Raw genomic sequence first — 22,482 nt, forward strand, 5'->3', positions numbered from 1 at the left:
ACCTGGAATCAAATTTTTTCCAAGTGGCCATTTCTTTTTAATGTAATACAACTCTCTTGTGTGGCTGTCCCATTCATAAATGTTAAAACAGTCCTTGGTATATCCAAGCTGCATTCCAAGAAGCAGAGCCACTACTCCGCAGATATTCCAGATGTATTTATTGTACTAGATGTGCCTCAAAACAGTTCCATGTTTTCATATTTTTCTTTCATGTGTACAGCATAGCCAACATGACAAATTGCATGCGATATGCTCCATTACGGGTTATTTTTACAGTGAGCATATTTACACAAAAAGTATTCAGGAAGAAAATTTTTGTTGTCCAGTGTTTTTAAACCTAACTACACTGTTCGAATCATTTATAAATTATAAATGCAAGAAGTACCCTTCAGGAGCATACTGTTAACTTTACAATGAAAACATTTACCTAAGGAAAGGGTCACAAAGAAAAAATTTCTGAAGATGAGCCAAAGGGTGACTATTTTCTTTAGTAAGTGGACCAGAGAAGCCTAAATTATTAGGATTTTTATAATAGCTTTCCTGTCAAAGGATTTTACAGGTGAGCTGTTATAAAAATCCTATTTTCTTTATCGTATATCATGGGACACAGAGCCTTAAGTAATTACTTAATGGGACGTCCCATAGCAATGCTACTTGAGGGAAGGGAGACACAACCCCTAGGGCACCCCCAGACCTGAGGACTTATACTGCTGCCTGCAGCACACTGCGCCCGAAGGCGATATCCTCATTCCTCCTTACATCCACTTGATAAAATTTTGTGAATGTATGCACTGAAGGCCAAGATGCGGCCTTACAGATCTGAGCCATGGAGGCCTGGTGATGCACTGTCCAAGAAGCACTAACCGCTCTGGTAGAGCGCACCTTAACTTGAAACAGGGGAATTTTAGCCTTTAAGTCATAAGCTTGAATTATCACTTGTCAAATCCACTTAGCGACATTGGATTTCGACGCTGCCTGTCCTTTCTTAGGACCCTCTGGCAGAATAAATAAGACATCAGTCTTACGAATCTGAGCAGCTGCCTTTAAATAGATTTTCACTGCCCTCACCACATCAAGACAATGTAGTGACTTTTCTTCCCTGGAACATGGTTTTTGAAAAAACGATGGCAGGACAATATCTTGGTTCTGGTGGAAACCTGAAACTACTTTTGGCAAAAAGCCTGGACGAGGGCGTAACACCACTCTGTTCTCATGAAAAATCAAATATGGCTCTTTACAAGATAGACCAGCCAATTCCGAAACCCTCCTTGCTGATGATATAGCAACCAAAAATACCAGCTTCCTTGTCAAAAGGACTAAGGGAATATGCTGTATCGGTTTAAATGGTTGTTTTTGTAACACTGACAAAACTAAATTCAGTTGCCAAGGGCATAAAGGTGATTTAACTGGCGGATTAATCCGCATCACCCCTTGCATAAAACCCCGGGCTAAAGAATGCGTAGCAAGTGGTCTTTGAAATAAAATCAATAAGGCTGAGACTTGGCCCTTAACAGTACTTAGGGCCAACTTCATCTCTACGCCTAATTGTAGAAAGTCAAGAATTCTGCCTATGATATATCTCAGAGGGTGCCAACCCTTGGATTCACACCAGGAAACATGAGCCTTCCAAACCCTATAATATATAGTTCTGGAAGCTGGTTTCCTTGTAGTAATTAAAGTTGAGATAACTGACCTGGAAAGCCCACGTTTCTTCAGAATGTGGGTTTCAATAGCCAGGCCATTAAATTTAGCATTCGTAAAGTAGGATGGAATATTGGCCCCTGTGAGAGCAGGTCTGGCCTTAGTGGGAGGGTCCATGGACCCTCCACTGCCATCTTTACGATTTCTGCATACCATGACCTTCTGGGCCATGCTGGTGCTACCAGAATTACCGGCTTTCTTTCCAGCTTGATCCTGCAAAGAAGTCATGGCAGTAACTGAATAGGGGGAATGCATAGATCAGTGAGAACTGATCCCACAGGGTTACTAGAACATCTGTTCCGCATGCGAATGGATCCCTTGTCCTGGACACAAAGTTGACTAACTTCATGTTGAATCTAGAAGATCTACGTCGGAGTGAACAGACCATTCCCCCGGAATAACTGCTGACGAATTAAGTAGTCTGCTTACCAATTCTCTACTCCAGGAATGAAAACTGCCGATAGGCATGGGACATTCTTTCCTGCCCAAGTTAGAATATGGTTCACCTCTCTCTGAGCTGAGAGACTCTTGGTGCCCCCTTGGTGATTGATATAGGCCACAGCCGTGGCATTGTCGGATTGGATCCTGACAGGGCAATTTTTTAACCTGGAAGTCCAGGTTTTCAAAGACAGATGCACTGATCAAATCTCTAGGATGTTGATGGAAAGGCCCTTTCGGTCCCTGACCACTGTCCCTGGACAGTCATCTTTTCTAGCACTGCTCCCCAGCCTAAAAGGCTGGCATCTGTCGTTACTACTTTACATATAATTGGTCTGAAGGATTTCCCTTTCAGCAGATTCTGGGTTAGTGACCACCAACTGAGGTTTTGGGACACTCTTGGGGACAGCCGCATTGGCAAGTCTAAAGCTTGGATCGTTTTGTTCAAAGCAGACAGGATACTGTTTTGTGACAGTCTCGAATGGAACTGTGCATAGGGAACTGCTTCTAATGAAGCTACCATCTTTCCTAACAACCTCATGCAAAAGCGAATTGAGGGATCTCTTTTTGACCTGACCATCCGCACCAGATCTTGTATGAAGCTGATCTTTGCCAGAGGCAAGAACACCCTTTTCTGGGCTGTGTCTATGATCAGGCCCAAATACTCCAGCTTTCTTAGTGGTTCAAGGAAGACTTCTCTAGGTTGAGAATCCAACTCAGACTTTCCAGGTAACTGGTTGTAATGCATACACTTTGCTCCAAGTGAGCCACTGACTGGTCTATTAACAATAGAACGTCCAGGTACGCCAAGACTGTTATGCCCTGTGCCCTTAGCCTGGCTAGAGGTGGGGCCAGTACTTTTGTGAACAACTGGGGTGCTGTAGCTAGCCTGAAGGGCAAGGCTACAAACTGAAAGTGCTGTTGTTCTACTTCGAACCACAGAAATCTTTGGTGAGCCGGAAATATAGGGACATGCAGATATGTATCTCTGATGTCGATGGATGCCAGAAGTTCTCTTCCTTGTAGGATGGAAACTACTGACTTGATTGACTCCATGCGAAAGGAGCGGATCTTCAGGGACTGATTTAGATTCCTTAGGTCTAGAATGGGTCTGACAACCCTATTTGGTTTTGGTACCGTAAACAGGTTTGAATAAAAACCCAAACCTCGCTCTTCTGTGGGGATCTGTATGATCACCCCCTTGAGCCAATAATCGGTCTAATGCTTGAAACAGGGATTGCCTTTTCCCTGGGTCTTTGTGAATGTTTGATCTCAAAAAACGAGAAGGTGGAAACTCCCGAAATTCTAGTTTGTATCCCAGAGACACCGTGGAGAGAACCCATCTATCCTGAATTTCCCTTTGCCAGACTTCGGAGTATTTCAGAAGTCTTCCCCCCACTTTGGTTAGGGGGGATGCCTCTTCATGATGAGGCTTTAGAATTCTGCTTTGCAGATTTGTAGCCCCAGGTCTTCTTTTGTGGGTCTGACCCTGAGGTTTTCCTCTAGAGTCTGAGTCCCTCGCCACTGCCTAGAGGCAGATGCCCCTGGCGCAGGAGAAAGTCGGTTTAAATGAAGGACGTTTATACTTTCTTTTGACTGGTAAAAGAGTACTCTTTCCACTAGAAATCGTCTGGATGTATTTATCCAAATCATCGCCAAATAGTCGCTCTCCATGAAAAGGGAAACTAGTCAGAAACTTTTTGCAAGGTGCTTAGGCTGACCAATCTTTTAACCAAAGGGTCCTACGCATGTTTACTAGCACAAGAGCAAGGCGGGACGCCTGGTGAATAGAATCCTTCATAGCATCTATGGCAAAACATAATGCTTTTGGTAGTTCGGCTAACTCAGGGGCCTGTTGTGCAGGGAGCTCTTTAAGAGCCTCTGTGAATTGGTCCTTTAGCGACTGACAGATGCCTATTGCTGCCACTGCAGGCTGAGTAACGGTCCCTGCTAAGGAAAAAGAGGATTTTAACAGGAATTTCAACTTCTTATCTGTTGGATCCTTAAGCATTTGTGCATTGTCTATTGGACAAGTTAGACTTTTATTCACACTGGAAATTGCAGCATCAATTGCTGGAACCTTCTATCTTTTGGTGAATTTTTCCTCCATGGGATAGAGAACTGAGAATCTCTTTGGAGGGAGAAAATGCTTATCTGGATGATCCCAATCAGCATAAATAAGCTTTTCTAGTAATGCATGGACCGGAAACGCATGGTTGTAAAGGTTTCAAAGAACCCAAGGAGGAAACCGGACTTTCAGCTAACTCTGTTAGGGATAGCCTGAAAGTGGAGCGAACCATTTCCGTAAGGATTTGTACCTCAGACTGTGAAGCTGATTCATCAACTGTTGTTTCCTCCGCAGAGGAATTGTCGGCTTGTTTTTCCTCTTGATCGTCTAAGGGTAATACCTCATCCTGTCCCCACTGTTCCCTTGGTAAAGGGTTTGGAGTGGGGGAGAGGGATCTAGCATGCTTCCTATCACCTTGGATGGAGGATGCGATTAAAGCCGCTAATCTTCCTTCTAAGCCCTGCAGGGCAGAGGAAAATGCATCTTCAGTCATGTATACAGGGGCTGAAGTGTGAGAAGCAGTTGCACCACCAATCGGTTCCAAAGACTCACCCTGGCTTGCCTTATCTGGTATCTGCGGAGAGGATGACAGTTTGGAGGCATGACTGGAGTTCCCAGCTCCTGGGGGTGGAACCTTTGGTGCCTTAGTAGTAACCTTGGAAGCCATAGTGCTAGGCACAAAAGCAGAGGCACTCTAAGAACTGTTCTATTTGCTGAGCAATAATAGGAAAAACAATGGCAGCATAGATTATTCTGATGCTAAACAATAATGTCTTTTCCTGTACTGAAAATGCCTGTGTACACCCCTCATGTGCTCCAGCGCTCCTGTGTCCTGTGGCAGCCTTGCTTCAGCTGCTCTGGTAGACACCTTTAGTTCTCAGAGCATCAGCTTTTAAGCCCTCAGGTAAAAACCTGATTGTCTTTGCGCCGTGTGCTTTCACAAGGACGCTGAGTCTGCACACGGCGCTTGACCGCTTTAGCCACGTCCCTTCCCTGACCCTCCCTCCTTGTTCTTTCAAATGTAAAAAACCTCAGCCTGCACATGCGGATGGCTTCGGTCTGAGACACGGACCAGAAGGAGCAGAGGAGGCTGCAGCCGCCATGCGGCGATACTGTCTTCCCTTGAGAAGGGCTTCTTTTGCATAGGCAAGTAAATGTTTAGCTAAGAAGACGCCCCGTACCCCTCAAAGGGGGGGGTCGGGTAGGTGTGCGGGCAGGCGGGGGGGTACTTTAGCAGTTTGTCAGCCTTTAGTGCTTGTCACACTAGCATTTCACAAAACTGTATACAAATGTAATGTGCAACAGTACATGTACCCCCAGCCAATCAGTTTCCCCAATTGGGGGAGAGGAGAACCCTATCCAGCTGCTGTAAGTAGCACGGATTGACAGGGTATATGCATTTTTACTCCCTCTAGAGGAGCTTTAAGGCATTACAATATTACATATTGAAAGAAAAGTCATAGGTGGACTTTGCAGTTCCTAAGCTTTTCTCTTACCTTTTCCTCGCTGTAGGATACTGCTGAAAACAGACAGATCCAGACCTCACCCATCACGGCGGGCAGCGTAGTTAAACCTTCAAAGACCAGGTCCCTTTTAATAGGGGTTCCACTCCTTTGGACCTGTATAGCACCCCTCAGGACAACTTTAGGTAATGTAGCAAAACTAAAAAGAGTCCTGGTTCATAGGGTCCAGCCCTCAAAGAGAAGCGTTACAGGCAAAACCTTGTTCTTCTATGCAAGTGCCGGGTACCATCCTGTGGTCGCAGTGGCGTGGATGGATCCGGTTGTGGAGGTTTTTTAAATCCAGCATGGATCCCTCCTGGGGCTCCTCAGAGCACATCTTCACTCGTGACCAACACCTTAGACACTGGCGAAAAAACTGAGGTACTCCTGGAAGGAGGAGGGATTATTTAGGGGAGTCAACTTCCTGTATTGGGTATACCAGTGTCAACACCTGAAGGTGGCCCATAACCCATTAAGTAATTACTTAAGGCTCTGTGGCCCATGATGTACGATAAAGAAAATTGTTTAATCAAATCTAAAAAAATATATTCTGTGGCACAGTACGAATGCTATCATTTATTGGGGAAGTCAATCACTCCTTATTGGACTGCTAATGCTGTGATTTGTGGGCTCTGGGCAGCCATCTTCTTTAATAAGTAAACAAGAAAAACCTAAACTAATCTCAGTATCTGAGTGAGTATAAATCAAAAATATATAGTATCCTGTGGCTGAGATACAGTAAGAATGTTATAAGTTATTTGGGAGTGAATGACTCACTTTTGGATAGGGCAATGCTTGGATTTGTACCAATATACATATTTAGACCATATTTAATGATTTAGCCAGAGTAAAGTGATATTACTACATATGCTTTGCAGGTTGTAGCACAATTGACTGATGTTGATAAAGTTCTACTTGAGGTTAAACATCTTTCAAAAGAAAATATGTTTCCAAAGAAACCATGCCCTCCTACTATTTTATGTTGCCCTCCTTTACTTTTATAATAAAAAATATTACAAAACAAATTAAGTTGTATTACTCAGATAGGTACAATATTTGTATTAGTGATCATTAACTTGTGATCTGCATGACTTTTTCTTCTCATCAGCTATCGTTATTGTTAGTGTATATTATGTGTGGCCCAAGACAATTCTTTTTCTTCCAATGTAGCCCAGGAAATACAAAAGGTTGGACATTCCTGGTTTAAAAGGTCTTTAAAGCGGAGTTCCACACAAAAGTGGAACCCCTGCTTCAAGCACTCCTCACCCCCTTACATGCCACATGTAAGGGTACCTAGTTTTGACAGGTACTTCCTGTCCCACTTCATGCTTCAGTCGTCTGGCCAACTAGGCGACTCCTCTCCGCCTCCCTCTCGGCAATTTACCTGGACACGTCACAGGTCCCAGGAGATTGCCTGGCAACTAAGAGAGCGCAGCGCGACACGTGCAGTGAGAGCCCGGCTGTGAAGCCGCAAGCTGTCACAGCCGGATGCCTACAGTTGCAATGACGGCACCGCGGAGAGGAGGGGGAGAGGAGTGAGGCTTCGGGTGGCCACAACGCTGGACCGTGGGACAGGTGAGTGTCTGTTTATTAAAAGTGTAGCTGCTGACTTTTAATAAACTGAAAAACAAGTGAAACTCCGCTTTAACTGGATTCGATTTTCTAGCATTCATTATTTTACTTAGAGGGAGATCCGCCAAATATTAATTTATGCTGGCTAAACATGACTGTAGTCTATGTAAGCAATGTCAACATCTTGTGGGTTGCTTAATACAATGGTTTTAGTTCTGTACCACTGGTCATCATCCTTATCATACTTAAAGTGGTTGTTAAAGCGGGGTTCCAAATTTTTAACTTAATCTCACCCCCTTCAGTTAATTGCATAGATGTTCAAATGCCGCACGAAAATTTTTTTTATCGCTGTAATTACCTTTATATTGTACTTTATTGTGGCACTTGCTGTCTCTCCTCCATGGGAGTAGGCGTGTTTATCGCCTTTCCCCAGCGCCGCACTGTCTCCTGGGAGCTTAGTGTCAGGCTTCCCAAGATTCAGTGCGGGAACAATGATCATGCGTGTGAACAAGCTGTGAATGAACAGCATTCCCCGCATCCAGGAAATCAATGCTTGCGGGCTTCACATGCCCACAAGTAAGATGGAAATAGCCAGCATCACATTTTTAAAGTTATTCTTCAGTACGAAAACAGACAGAGGTGGAAATATTACACCCAAACTGTGAGTACTATTTTGGGATTAGCAAAGTGTCTCAATGACAAAAGATTGGTCGCCGGACTCCCACTTTAAGTCACTTTCTCTACTAACTAGAATCCCCTCTTATAGCAGAATAAATCACTCAGTGCCTTTCTTTTTATAAAAAGGATGCAGTGCAATACCTTATTTTCTGTATTATTATCACTTTTGCACATTTATATTGGGAGTGTCTTATTTGCTGCCCCCTCTATATAGGCAATTAACATATTCATATCCTAGTTGCTCGCAACATTTTAATTTGATCGGGACCACAGTGTCATGGCTTAGCAGTCATGATACAGTTTACAGAGGGGAGGGTATAGCCAGGCAGGATCAGCCAAGTTTTTTAGGTGGCAGAAAGTGCCAAATGACACAACACAAGTGCTGTGCTGTATAACATGCTTTCAAGGTACAGGATCATAAAAAACATTTTTTGTAAGGTTACAAACGTTTTAACGTTTTATTGATTACTTGTCATTCACATCATAATAAGCGGCAATTTACTGTGTATGTAATTTTTCTGTCAACTGTTTTGTGACTGATATATACATATAAGATGTTGTTCATTGAACATATTAATGTAGAAATCAGGTAGGGATCATATATGAATTTATTTGCACAACTGTTATACTGTACATACTACATATGTCAGCTTCCTTAGGGCTGGGTACTAAAATGAAGTAAGTTCTGCATCGTTGGTCATCATGTTTATCATACTTGCTTGACCAGTTACGGTTCATTCTCATGTTCCTTGAACACAAAATTTATAAATCAGATAGAATAGTCTAATTATACTGTATATGCACAATTCAGTTATAAATACAATTCAATACAATTTTTGTTGAACCGCTGCAATAAGAAAAAAACTTTACTTTGTAAAATAATCAAACATGCTGTGACTGTCAGTCACCGGCTCTCTGCTTTGCCCGCCCCCCCCCCCCCCTGCTCACTGGAGCGCTAGGCTGTGGATGGGGTGGGAGTGGCTGGATCGGGCTCTCTGGGTCTCACTGTGTCTGAGAGAGGCTGAGATAGGCACCGGCCCAGACTTCTGGGTGGATTCCGACCATATGGCTGTGATCTTTCCCAGACAGGAGCGGCTCTGTGACGTCAGCCAACAGAGGGCTTCAGCCTGCTGTCAGCTGGAAATGGGTCACAGGAGTGCAGAAGGAACAATCTTCGGCTGTACTTTTCTTTTAAACAGTTCAACTTTACCTTTGGGATAAGGTGATCCTAGGATGGAAGCCCTTTTATCTTCAAAAAGCTTTACGAGGTGGAGACCCAAAGACTCAGACACTTCCCTAAACTCCCAATTAGCAGAGGCTTGAGATTCCCTGTTTGTCAAGGCTCAGCCACTGTATTGGGTGTAAAGCTGTAAGGGGTGGGTCAACCCGCATGACCCATCTTCCTGCCCCTGAAAAGGGGTTACAAATAGTGGTACTATTGAAATCTTACTGCGCCCCTGCATTCAGGGGGCAGCATTGTTGAAATAAAACTTCAGTCTACAGATGCTACTCAGAGATCATAGTCTACAGTTGAAGCAATTCTTATGAAATATAAACATTTGCAACTGTCAAAAATGCACAGCTCTGTGTTAATAGGTACCACTTTTATTTTGGAAGTACTGTTTTAGAGTTACCGACTATAAGATTGGCCATGCATTTGGATTTTGTATACCGTCACTGTTTGTATAGAGAAGTGTGACTTGGGACATATTTCTTTATATAAATGCACAATGTATTATAGTTATGTGCAACTATAGAGTTAATCATATCAGAGGACTTTGTCCCCATGATCTCTTGGTGGGAGGAGTTCATGTCTAAACTCTGGTGAAGAAGGGAGGAGCTATAAAACGTGTGTTACACAGCTGCAACTGCCTTCATGTGAGCTGATGAACTGCAAGGTGCAAGTCGTTTTATGCCGTGTATACACGACCAGTTTTGCCCTCGGAATAAACTCCAAAGGTTTCTCCGACGAAACTCAGACGGAATTCCATTCAAGTGGTCTTGCCTACACACGGTCAAACCAAAGTCCGACCAAAGTCCAACCGTCAAGAATGCGGTGAAGTACAACACTTACGACGGGACTAGAAAAAGGAAGTTCAATAGCCAGTAGAGAATAGCTTCCGTCTCGTACTTGCTTCAGAGCATGCGCCGTTTTTGGTCCATCGGAACAGCATACCGACGATCGGTTTTCCCGATAGGAATTGGTTCCGTCGAAAATATTTAGAACGTGTTCCATTTCTAGGTCCGTCAGAATTTTCGGGAAAAAAAAGGTCCGATGAGACCTACACACGATCGGAATAGACGATGAAAAGCTTCCGTCTGACTTTTTCTGTTGGACATTCCGCTCGTGTGTACGCGGCTTTACAGATACTGTTTCTTTGCACCAACTTCAGTCATCCACGGTTCTATTCTACAGATCTACACATCTACTGTGGTGGAAAGCAATCTGCTTACCGATACCAGATGAGAATGGAGCCCTTCAGGAACAGGGCATTCTGCATGGTTCTTAGCTACAAGCTAATGGGGATTATGGGGAAGATGCAAAACATCAACCACCATCAGAACATTGTATTGATCAAAATGCTGCCAAATAATCTGCCACACAGGAGTGGACTGATCATCTGGATCCATCTGTGCAGAGACCCCTATTTCTTACAGTCAGCAGCTCTCCACTCGGGGGGGTGAAAGAACCGAGCCATCGGCGATGTTCGGAGGCTCGGTTCTCAATGCAGAGATGCCGGAGGACAGCTGCAACATCGGTCTGATCAATGCTCAACCATGCCTCCTACCAGTTCCCATCAGTGCCACCTATCAGTGCTTATCAATGCCACCTATCAGTGTCCATCAGTGCAACCTATCAGTGCTCAATGCCCATAAGTGTCCCCTATCAGTGCTCATCAATGCTGTCTATCAGTGCCCAGTGGTGCAGTTTATGAGTGCTGCTTATCAGTGCTCATCAATACCGCCCATCAGTGCCACCTATCAGTGCCCATTAATGCAGCCTATCAGTGCCACCTATCATTGCTCAACAATGCTGCCATCAGTGCTCAATGCCACCTATCAGTACAGCCCATCAGTGCTGCCCATCCGTGCCACCTATCAGTGTAGCCTATCAGTGCTCATCAATTCCTCCTATCAGTGCCCATCGGTGCCTCCTATCAGCCCTGCCTATCAGTGCCTCCTATCAGCCCTGGCTATCAGTGCCTCCTATCAGCCCTGGCTATCAGTGCCTCCTATCAGCCCTGCCTATCAGTGCCTCCTATCAGCCCAGCTTATCAGTGCCTTCTATCAGCCATGCCTATTAGTGCTCATAAATTCCACCTGCCTCCTCAGCAGAGCTCTGAGAGAGTGTCTCTCTCCTACAGCTCAGAGCCGGCCCAGCATTGACAGTTCTCCCTCCTGCCTCGAACACATGGGAAAGGAGACACCTTGGGAAATGTGAAGTTAAGGTCGAAACTGCATTTGATCAAGGAAGCACACTTCTTGTGGTGCACACAGGAGGGGCAGGGGGAGAAGGAATAGATCGGCTGTCTCCTTTCCTCTCCATGTGAGGGAGGAGGGAGAACTGTCAATGCCGGCTCTCAGCTGTGTGAGAGAGACGCTCTCAGCTCAGAGCCCTGGGATTAGCAACCCCACTGGGGCTCCTGACAGTGGTGGGACACCAGGGCCAGGTCGTAAGTTTGACCTGGTAGTTCCTCCACTGACCCACAACCACCACCCAGGGATTTTGAGAACAGGCCATTGTCCCCATCAACATAGGGACAAGGTGCTTTGGGGTGGGGGGGAGCCCCCCTGCCCCATAGCAACCCCCATGTTGAGGGCATGTGGCCTGATATGGGAGGGGGGGATGCTCACTCGTCCTCTCCTTTTCCTGACCTGCATGCTCGGATAAGAGCCTGGTACGAACTGGAGGGGACCCCACGTCGTTTTGTTTTTGTTTTTTTGTATTGCTGGCAATGGCTTGCAGCCATGATAATCAATTTAAATGTCATTTTTATCTCTTTACAAATGTCAGCTTAGCTGCAGCAGGTTCTATACATGGTATAGATGCGTCCCTTTATAGACAGACAGACTAAGGGGACCCCCAAGTACTGTATTTAAAGGAATTTTTCATTTTTATTGTTTCACTTTAGGCATCATTAAAATCACTGCTTCTTTAAAAACAATTGTTTTTTTTTTTTTTATTTGCATTGATGCATGTCCCCAAGGGCAGTACCCGTGCCCCCATACTCTGGTTATGGCCAATAACTTGCATATTAGCCTTCAAAATGAGGACCTTTGATTTTTCATGTTCGGGTCCCACAGACTTTACAGACCCCCCACTCTATACTGAGAGTGGGGGGTTTGTACGTAATGAAGGGGGGTCTGTAGTTAGTGGAGGGGATTCTGTAGTGAAAGGGGGCTATAGTTGGTGGGGGGTGTGACACCAATCCTAGTAACGCCACTGGCTTTGGCAATGCTTTGAAGCGCCAAGTAAGAAACATGGGGTATAAATTCTGAAGCAAAGCAGCACAAACTCAGTAGTGTGTACAGGACTGCAAGGTTCACCTTTTATTTATTGATAGCTGCTTTGATTGGCATTCAGAGTGCTTTAAAATGAGGGTACAATGCCACATTTTTAAGCAAGTGTAAATGAGACCTATGGGGTACATTATTATTATTATTATATGTGATTTATATAGCATCAACAGTTTACGCAGCGCTTTACAATGTATAGGGGGGACAACACAATTACAGTACAGTTCAATACAAAAGGTACAGGAGGGCCCTGCTCATAGAGCTTACATTCTAAAGGGAGGGGGTGGTGGTACAAAAGGTAATAGCTGCAGAGAATGATTTGATGGGGCTGGCTCGGGGATAGTTGTTATGTGGGTGTGGGATAGGCTTCCCTGAATAGATGAGTTTTCAGGGATCTCCTAAAGGTGGACAGGGTAGAGGCTGATCAGACATACTGGGGCAGGGAGTTCCAGAGGATAGGAGAGGCTCTGGAGAAGTCCTGAAGGCGAGCTTGGGAGGAGGTAACAAGGGAGCTAGAGAGCAGGAGGTCCTGGGAGGAGCGTAGGGGACAATTTGGGCGATATCTGCAGATGAGGTTGGTGATGTAGATGGGGGCGATGTTGTGAATGGCCTTGTATGTTATGGTTAGCACTTTGAATTTTACACGGTGGGGTAGGGGAAGCCAGTGAAGACATTGGCAGAGAGGGGCGGCAGTCACAGATCGATTAGTGAGGTGTATTAGTCTAGCAGCAACATTCATAATAGACTGAAGGGGGGATAGCCTGCTTAAGGGTAGGCCATTAAGGAGAGAGTTGCAGTAGTCGAGGCGGGAAATAATCAAGGAGTGAATAAGTTGCTTTGTGGTGTCATTAGTCAGGAAGGGTCTCATCTCAATAAATAGTGACAAATGGTAAAAGAATCAATATTCAATCCAAGTGAATATAAACAACAGTCCTCATTATAACGTGCAATGATAACGTGAATAGCAGTAACTCACCAATGAAAGTGCAATGTGCATAAATAGCGAAAAAGACAATAAATGCAACAATTAAGAGGACTCCTAATGTAACAATAAAACAATGCAAGAAAAAACTAGATACAATGCGACTTATATGAATAAATCAATACCAAGATACTGTGCATCAAATCAAAAGTGCAATGTGCATAATAGAGCAATGATGAAAGAATGTGTAGATATCTAATAATTAGAGTTGTCCCGATATCACTTTTTTAGGACCGAGTACAAGTACCGATACTTTTTTTCAAGTACTCGCCAATACCGATACTTTTTTCTTAATGTCACGTGACAGGTTTTTTTTGTTTTTTTTTAACGCTGCTTTCTTTTTTTTGGGGGGGGGGGGTGAACGGAGTATGTGTGTGTTTTTTTTTTTTTCATTTATTTACAATTTTTATTTTTTACAATAATATTTTTTTTATTCTTTATTGCAATGTGTGCTTTTTTTGTTATTTTTTTAATCAGCCCTGTTGGGGGGCTTTGGTGAGATATCAGGGGTCTTAACAGACCTCTGATATCATCCCCTTGAGACAGAGAAAGAGACAGAGGATAGAGATTCCCCAGTCCCTTTCTCTGCAGCCTCAGCTACACTGAGAATGAATGGAGAGAAGACAGCGGCTCCTCTCTATTCATAAACTGAGACATCGTAATCACAGGAGATTACAATGTTTCAGTTATGTGAATGGACAGAGTCAGCTGACTCTATCCATTCACAAAGGAAGGAGGAGGAGGACAGCACAACGGAGGGGATAGAGAAGGAGAGGGGGACAGCAGAACGGAGGGGACAGTGGAGGGGGACAGAGAAGGAGAGGGGAACGGAGGGGGACAGCGGAGGGGGACAGAGAAGGAGAGGGGAACGGCGGAACGGAGGCGGACAGAGAAGGAGAGGGGAAAGGCGGAACGGAGGGGGACAGCGGAGAAGCACAACAGAACTGAGGGGACAGCAGAGGGGGACAGAGAAGGAGAGAGGAACGGAGGGGGACAGCGGAGAGGCACAGCAGAACTGAGGGGACAGCGGGGGGGACAGAGAAGGAGAGAGGAACGGAGGGGGACAGCAGAGAGGCACAGAGAAGGAGAGAGGAACGGAGGGTGGCAGCGGAGGGGGACTGAGGAAAGGAGGGGGCATGGAGGAGTATGCAGTGACAGCGGTGACCGATCACCGCTGTATGTCACTAAAGCCGCTGAAAGCCGCAGGGGGAGAATCTTGTAACTCCCCCAAGTACTTGGCAAATGCTCGGTATCGGTGCCGATACCGATACTAGTATTGGTATCGGGACAACCCTACTAATAATAATACCATACACAAAACATCAAAAATAGTAAGTGCATATAAGCAATAAAGTTCACAATCTGAAAAATATTTCTTAAAACAGTGATAAAAAAGTGCTTGTGCAATAATAAATATCAATAAATGTGCAGATATTATAAGCAGACTAAATAGAAAATTGTCCAAATAATCGCAAGAATGTGATTTGAAAAAGAGTAGCATGCGACTCCAGATGACAGCACGGAATAGATCTTCTAGAGAAAATGAGGAAGTGCAAGTGCAGCGGACCACCCTCGGTGACAGCCAGTGTTGGATAATCAGTAACTCAGTCCAATCGGGTTCCGGAGTACACTAATCATTTCCCCCAGCCTCTCACCTGTAGTTGCGGCCCCCAATGGGCCGAATCTAAGCGTGTCGCCACTCACAGGTGGTAGAACTATAAACCGGGGACAGGCTTCCGGTGGTTGTCACAGCCTTCGGGTACCCAGATAACTGGCCACAATACACCTCTCTCCCGTACTCAGCAAATGTCCTCAGATAAGCGATGGAAAGGAAAAGGATGGCTCCATAGTGTAGTATGATTAAAAGTTTATTTATAAACAATAGTAGCAACTTACATTAAAAAATCGTGCGTTCCACAATGAAAGCAGAAGCTTCCGGGTTCGGCCGTACCCGGAAGCAGCGGCACCTTGCTCCTCCCTGGTAAAATATAGAGCCAAGTACCATGCTCCATCTAGTGGTGAATAAATATAAAAACCATCTAAAGATTAAAAGGGAATCGCAGACGCCATCTAGTGGTACATTTTATATTTATTCACCACTAAATGGAGCATGGTACTTAGCTCTATATTTTACCTTTTTATTCTTCTTTTTATTTTATATTTTTTTCTCATGTTTATTTTTGAGATGGATCCACATTAGAGTTGTCACTGATAATGTTTATAATATCCTGAATATATGTATGCAATTTCGTATTGACCTTGGAGATGTTTCAGATTGTCTGCAATACATATGTAATTGTCTTAATGATCTGCCGCTGCGCTGGCAGCGCTCGTCACTATGTATACTGGCTATGCGACACCTAAATCCTATACCCTTTGATAAAGTCACATGTAGTGTGACGCAACGCGTCAGGGAGGAGCCAGGTGCCGCTGCTTCCGGGTGCTGCCGAACCCGGAAGCTTCTGCTTTCATTGTGGAACGCACAATTTTTAAATCTAAGTTGTTACTATTGTTTATAAATAAACTTTTAATCATACTACACTATGGAGCCATCCTTTTCCTTTCCATCACTTTCCATCACTTATCTGAGGACATTTGCTGAGTACGGGAGAGAGGTGTATTTTGGCCAGTTAACTGGATACCCAAAGGCTGTTACAACTACCGGAAGCCTGTGCCCGGCTTATAGTTCTACCACCTGTGAGTGGTGACACGCTCGATTCGGCCCATTGGGGGCCGCAACTACAGGGGAGAGGCTGGGGGAAACGATTAGTATACTCTGGAACCCGATTGGACTGAGTTACTGATTATCCAACACTGGCTGTCACCGAGGGTGGCCCGCTGCACTTGCACTTCCTCATTTTCTCTAGAAGATCTATTCCGTGCCGTCATCTGGAGTCGCACGCTACTCTTTTTCAAATCACATTCTTGCGATTATTTGGACAATTTTCTATTTAGTCTGCTTATAATCTCTGCACATTTATTGATATTTATTATTGCACGAGCACTTTATCACTGTTTTAAGAAATATTTTTCGGATTGTGAACTTCATTGCCTCTATGCACTTACTATTTTTGATGTTTTGTGTATGGTATTATTATTAGATATCTACACATTCTTTCATCATTGCTCTATTATGCACATTGCACTTTTGGTTTGATGCACAGTATCTTGGTATTGATTTATTCATATAAGTCACATTGGATCTAGTTTTTTCTTGCATCATTTTATTGTTACATTAGGAGTCCTCTTAATTGTTGCATTTATTGTCTTTTTCGCTATTTATGCACATTGCACTTTCATTGGTGAGTTACTGCTATTCACGTTATCATTGCACGTTATAATGAGGACTGTTGTTTATATTCACTTGGATTGAATATTGATTCTTTTACCATTTGTCACTATTTATTGCGATGAGGCATCATTAATTATATATATTTATGCACTTTTATTAGTGAGCTCACGTTATTTATCATCCTTTGATTTGCACATTGATTTATGCCATTGTCATTTATCTTCTTTTTATTAGTCATTTGGAAGATTGTTTAGTTCATTTCATTTTACTTTTTCATTACATACCGTTTTCATTTGTTACCTTATTCTAGATGAGGTAGTGCCACATATTTATTTATTTCAGTTTTGTCTTGAGTTCTGTGAGTACACTCTTTCATGTTGGCAGCTTCCCTATTAGAGAGTTTGTTTTTTGGCGCTCTATATTCTCTGTTTGTTGCTGGTCAGGAATTCTGGTTAAGGCGGCAGGATTTAGCCAGTGATTGGATATGGGGGCTGAAGGAGAGGTCAGAGTCAAGAATTACACCCAGGACCCTGGCATGTGTGGAGGGACCAATGGTTGTGTTGTTGATATTAATGGTGAACTCATGGGGGGGGACCGTGAAGGAGGAAATATAACAGACTCAGTTTTAAAAAGATTAAGTTTGAGGAAGTGGTGTGATATCCATACTGATATGTCATTCAGTAAGTTTGAGATCCGTGAGGAGATCGAGGGGGTGAGTTGAGGAGTGGAGAGATAGATCTGGGTGTCATTGGTATAGAGGTGGTATTGGAAGCCATGGGAGGTTATCAACTGGCCCAGGGAAGAGGTATAGAGTGAGAATAGGAGAGGCCCAAGGACGGAGCCTTGGGGTACCCCAACAGAAAGAGGAAGGGGAGCGGAGGAGATGGAGTTGTAAGTGACACTGAAAGTGTGCTGAGATAGGTAGAACCAGGATAGCAGAATCACGGGTACATAACCCTACTCGTTCACAAAAAAGTAAACCATACAAATTAACATCACAGTTTTTGACTGGTCCTTTAACAAAAAAACCCCCACAAATGTCCCATGTTCTATGACAACATTTGTTGTCAATCACATTGCCCAGCAATGAAGATCCACAGTAAACATGGAAGCCCGCCAACCCATAGAAAGAAAAATATCTTGCCAACACAGTCCATTCCTGTCACTCGCTTGTGCTGAATGACATTTCTTGGTTCCCACTGCTAAACGTAAACAGGGGATGGGGGTTCCCGGGTAATAAACTGTAATTGAGCATATATTGCCACAACCATATTTAGTCAGTCAATGTCATTGCACAAATATCATGTGGCCTTATTTGGTCAGTGATGTCAGCACTATCCCCGCCCCTTTGTTTACATGGCCAGGAATTCTGGGCCTGTAAATGAATGTGTTCGGTGTTGTCACTGGTTTCCAAGCGCCAACACCTGCCTGCTTCCTTAAAGTGGGACAAAAATTGTATTCTTTTACAGTCAAGGAAGCTGCCATTTTAGCCTCTGTTTGTTCTGCAAGTTGCTATGTTGCTACAAGTGTGATGGCTGGACAAATCACATCAGAGCTAAAGCAAACTTGTAACTGTTATCTTTCAAGGCATGCCTTGAATGTACGTAACTGTTTAGGGAAACAGCGAAATCTGTGGGTTTACTTCCACTTTAACATCCACTGAGATCCACTGTGTTTGGACCGAACCTTGAGCTCATCCTTACACACAACCTATGGAAGGGCCTCCTCTAATATTTTTTATGTATCACACACCTTACACTATACATTTTGTAATTATACAAGATAATCCTTTCAAAGATGATATCCTGTTATCTTGTTATGCAGTTGCATTCAAACGCAAGGCAGAGTGTTTACAAGAAAAGGGAGCGGTTTGCCTGAAGCTCAAACACACGTGGATTCACACTTTTCTGTGCATATGCAGCGGGCATGGTATTGCACACATGTAGATATACCTAGGCCCATATATTTTCTTTTCTCTTTTACACTAAACTGAAGCACCTAGATGTGAACTAACCCTAGAAAAAAATGGGAATGTGATTTCTACCCATTATCAGCGGCAAAATGCATGTGTTTTGCTATCTCAAAAACAGACAAGTGTGAATAGGCCCTACCTCTTTTGTACCATATGGATTGACTGCTGTACGTTTGATTTTAATCGAATAAAGGTGTTGTATCTGAGTGCTGCCGTCCAGGCTTATTCGTTTGTTCTGTGAATAGGCCCTATCAGTACATGCTGTGTCAAAAGAAATGCAGCAGGTCAACACACAGCCTTTGAATTGCCATGTGTATTGCCCAATTAAAGTCACTAAAATTTTGCTGGCCATTCCAAACGCACATCAAATGCAGGAAAACAACATCTGTTGACATGAACCCCAACTCTCTCTGATCATTACACCAACATATCTTACAACTACATACATTTCTCTAAATGAAATACTGCAGTTGAGTATGAGTTCTATTGCCATGTCATTTTATAGAAAGAGAAGAAAGACGAGATTATTAGAAGGTATTTTCTAGAAAGCATTAATTAGTTAATTTAAAAATGTTACACTAATGCCCCGTACGCGCGATTGAAAATTCGGCCAGCAAAAGACAGATGAGAGCTTTTGGTCTGAAAATGCGATCGTGTGTATGCTCCATAGGATTTTTACTGGCGGAATTCCAGCCAGCAAAAGACTGAGAGCATGTTCTCAATTTTTCGGTCGGAAAAAGTTCTTCCAGTTCCGACATGCAAAATTCCTACGCATGCTCGGAAACAATTTGACGCATGCTCTGAAGCATTGAACTTCATTTTCTTGGCTTGTTGTAGTGTTGTACGTCACCGTGTTCCTGACGGTCAAAAGTTCCGCAAACTTTTGTGTGACCGTGTGTATGCAAACCAAGCTTGAGTGTAATTCCTTCGGAAAAACCATCCAAGATTTTTCCAAGGTAAATTCTGCTCCTGTGTACGCGGCATTAGGCAAGTTGATGGATTTAGGCCACAATGACAATAGACATTTAGCGTATGTGCATCCAATCCCGGCAGTTTAAGGCACCCGGGAGATACAAGTGCAGTGTCCAGCCAAACGATCTGACAGGCTGCAGGTAGCAGGGCTGGTACACACGAAAGTGCTGGGATTGGACACACACGGGCTAAATGCATAGTATGTGGCCTCACTTTTACTTGATATCTTGTGATACATTTCTACTACAATAGCTGTTTTGCAGGATTAATTTAACAATGAAAGGGATTTTGTTTTTACCTGTTCCACCACATAAATAGCATAGTCGGCTTGCTGTTTTTGTAGAAAAGGATGCATGTTGTACAGCCAGATCTTAAGATGTTGTTCTCTGTTTCGAAAGGGAATCACTATAGCGATTTTTTGAAGTGCTGTGCAGTTCTCTGGCTTGCTGTGACCACCAAGTGGTAAATTTGCATTTTCAATTATTCTGTTTTCAAGAGACACATTCATTGCAATGTGGTAAGGACCTAATAGAAGACAAAAATGCACAAAATGGTTATGCATTTAAGGCCTTGAAAAGATTAGGATCACTCCTATCAAATTCTTATATTGCACTGTACAACAGCTTGAGCCTTTGCCCTAATACTCCATACACCGTTAAACTGTTCAATGCCAGAACAATGTGACTTGCATATACAGTATGTAACTTTACTTAAAAAACATCACCCTAACTTCAGGAAGCATACTATACCTGGATATGATAATTGTTATTGAACAGAAATTACACACATACATAAACACATAGGTTAAACTGGATGGACCTGTGTCTTTTTTTTCATTTTAAACTATGTAACTAACCACGCTTACGTTTACAGTTATTTTTCAACCAGCAAATTCTAGCAGATACAGCTCATTGATAATACAATATATTCATACTAAGCAATAACTTTTTTCAGGGTGCAATAAATCAGAACTATAAGCATTTTTAATAACATTTTTGTATTTTAAAGTACAACTTAACTATCTGAAGAGGAAATTTTTAGCAGCAATTTGTGGTTGCCAACATCCCAAATATGTACAAGCAATGAAAAGGAACCCTCATGAGTCGGACATTAACAGCAACAGGGTTACTGTATGTGCAAAAATATAGCACTCAAAGTGGTGTCATGTATTATAAAAGTAGCAGAAGCGTTTGTGACAGATAGGAATGAGCCCAACACCCCCCTGTTCGGTTCGCATCAGAACCTGCAAACAGACCTAAAGTCCGCGCAAACTTTAGAACCCCATTAAAGTCTATGGGACTCGAAAGTTCGAAATCAAAAGTGATGATTTTAAAGGCTAATATGCAAGTTATTGTCCTAAAAAGGGTTTGGGGACCCGGGTCCTGCCCCCGAGGACATGTATCAATGCAAAAAAAAGTTTTAAAAATGGCCGTTTTTTGGGAAGCAGTGATTTTAATGATGCTTAAAGTGAAAAAAAGTGAAATATTCCTTTAAATATCGTACCTGGGGGGTGTCTATAGTATGCCTGTAAAGTGGTGCGTGTTTCCAAAATTACATTTTTAACCACTTCCCGCCCGCCCTATAGCGGATTGACGTCCGGGAAGTGGTTCTGTTATCCTGACTGGACGTCATATGACGTCCAGCAGGATAACATGCCGCAGCGCGCCCCCGGGGGCGCGCATCGCGGCGATCGGTGGAGCGGTGTGTCAGTCTGACACACCGCTACACTGATCTTGGTAAAAAGCCTCCGGCGGAGGCTCTTTACCACGTGATCAGCCGTATCCAATCACGGTTGATCACGCTGTCAATAGGAAGAGCCGTTGATCGGCTCTTCCTCACTCGCGTCTGACAGACGCAAGTAGAGGAGAGCCGATCGGCGGCTCTCCTGGCAGGGGGGGTCTGCGCTGGTTGTTTATCAGCGCAGCCCCCCCGCAGATCACCACACTGGACCACCAGGGATCGCCACTAGGACCACCAGGGAAAGGGAAATATGTGGATGGCCAGGTATGTACCCCATGGCCATCCACATGTGCCCAGTGTGCCAAATCTGTGCCAATCAGTGCCCACAAATGGGCACTGATTGGCACAATTATGTTGCAGTGATGCCCAGCAATGCCACCCTTAGGGGCATCACTGCAAATAAGCAATGCCATCAGTGCCACCCATCAGTGTCCATTCATGCCACCTGTCAGTGCCCATCCGTGCCCATCAGTGCCCATCTATCAGTACCCATCCGTGCCCATCTGTGCCAACTATCAGTGCCACCCATAAGTAACCATCAATGCCACCTACGAGTGCCCATCAATGCCACCTACGAGTGCCCATCAGTGCCGCCTATAAGTGCCCATCCGTGCCACCTATGAGTGCCCATCAGTGCCGCATACCAGTGCCACCTATCAGTGCCCATCAGTGCCACCTATCAGTGCCCATCAGTGCCGCCTATCAGTGCCCATCATCAGTGCCCGTCAGTGCCACCTCATCAGTGCCACCTCATCGGTGCCACCTCATCTGTGCCCATCAGTGCCGCCGTATCAGTGCCCGTCAGTGCAGCCATATCAGTGCCCGTCACTGAAGAAGAAAACGTATTTATTTACAAAAAGTTTTAACAGAAACAAAGAAAAACGTGTTTTTTTTCAAAATTTTCGGTCTTTTTTTATTTGTTGCGCAAAAAATAAAAACCGCAGAGGTGATCAAATACCACCAAAAGAAAGCTCTATTTGTGGGAACAAAATGATAAAAAATTTGTTTGGGTACAGTGTAGCATGACCGCGCAATTGTCATTCAAAT

General features: G+C 43.9%; 1 protein-coding gene across 1 annotated transcript in view; it reads right to left on the bottom strand.

Moving 5' to 3' along the window:
* LOC141108677 (beta-1,4-galactosyltransferase 1-like) overlaps positions 1 to 22,482 on the bottom strand; it is a 267,970-nt gene that overhangs the window by 89,974 nt on the left and 155,514 nt on the right. Inside the window, exon 3 of the mRNA XM_073600565.1 lies at positions 19,994 to 20,220. Coding sequence (XP_073456666.1) covers positions 19,994 to 20,220 — 227 coding nt within the window. The remainder of the gene's footprint in view (positions 1 to 19,993; positions 20,221 to 22,482) is intronic.

Source organism: Aquarana catesbeiana, linkage group LG01 (genome assembly GCF_042186555.1).
Source record: "Aquarana catesbeiana isolate 2022-GZ linkage group LG01, ASM4218655v1, whole genome shotgun sequence".
In the NCBI taxonomy this organism is placed as follows: domain Eukaryota; kingdom Metazoa; phylum Chordata; class Amphibia; order Anura; family Ranidae; genus Aquarana; species Aquarana catesbeiana.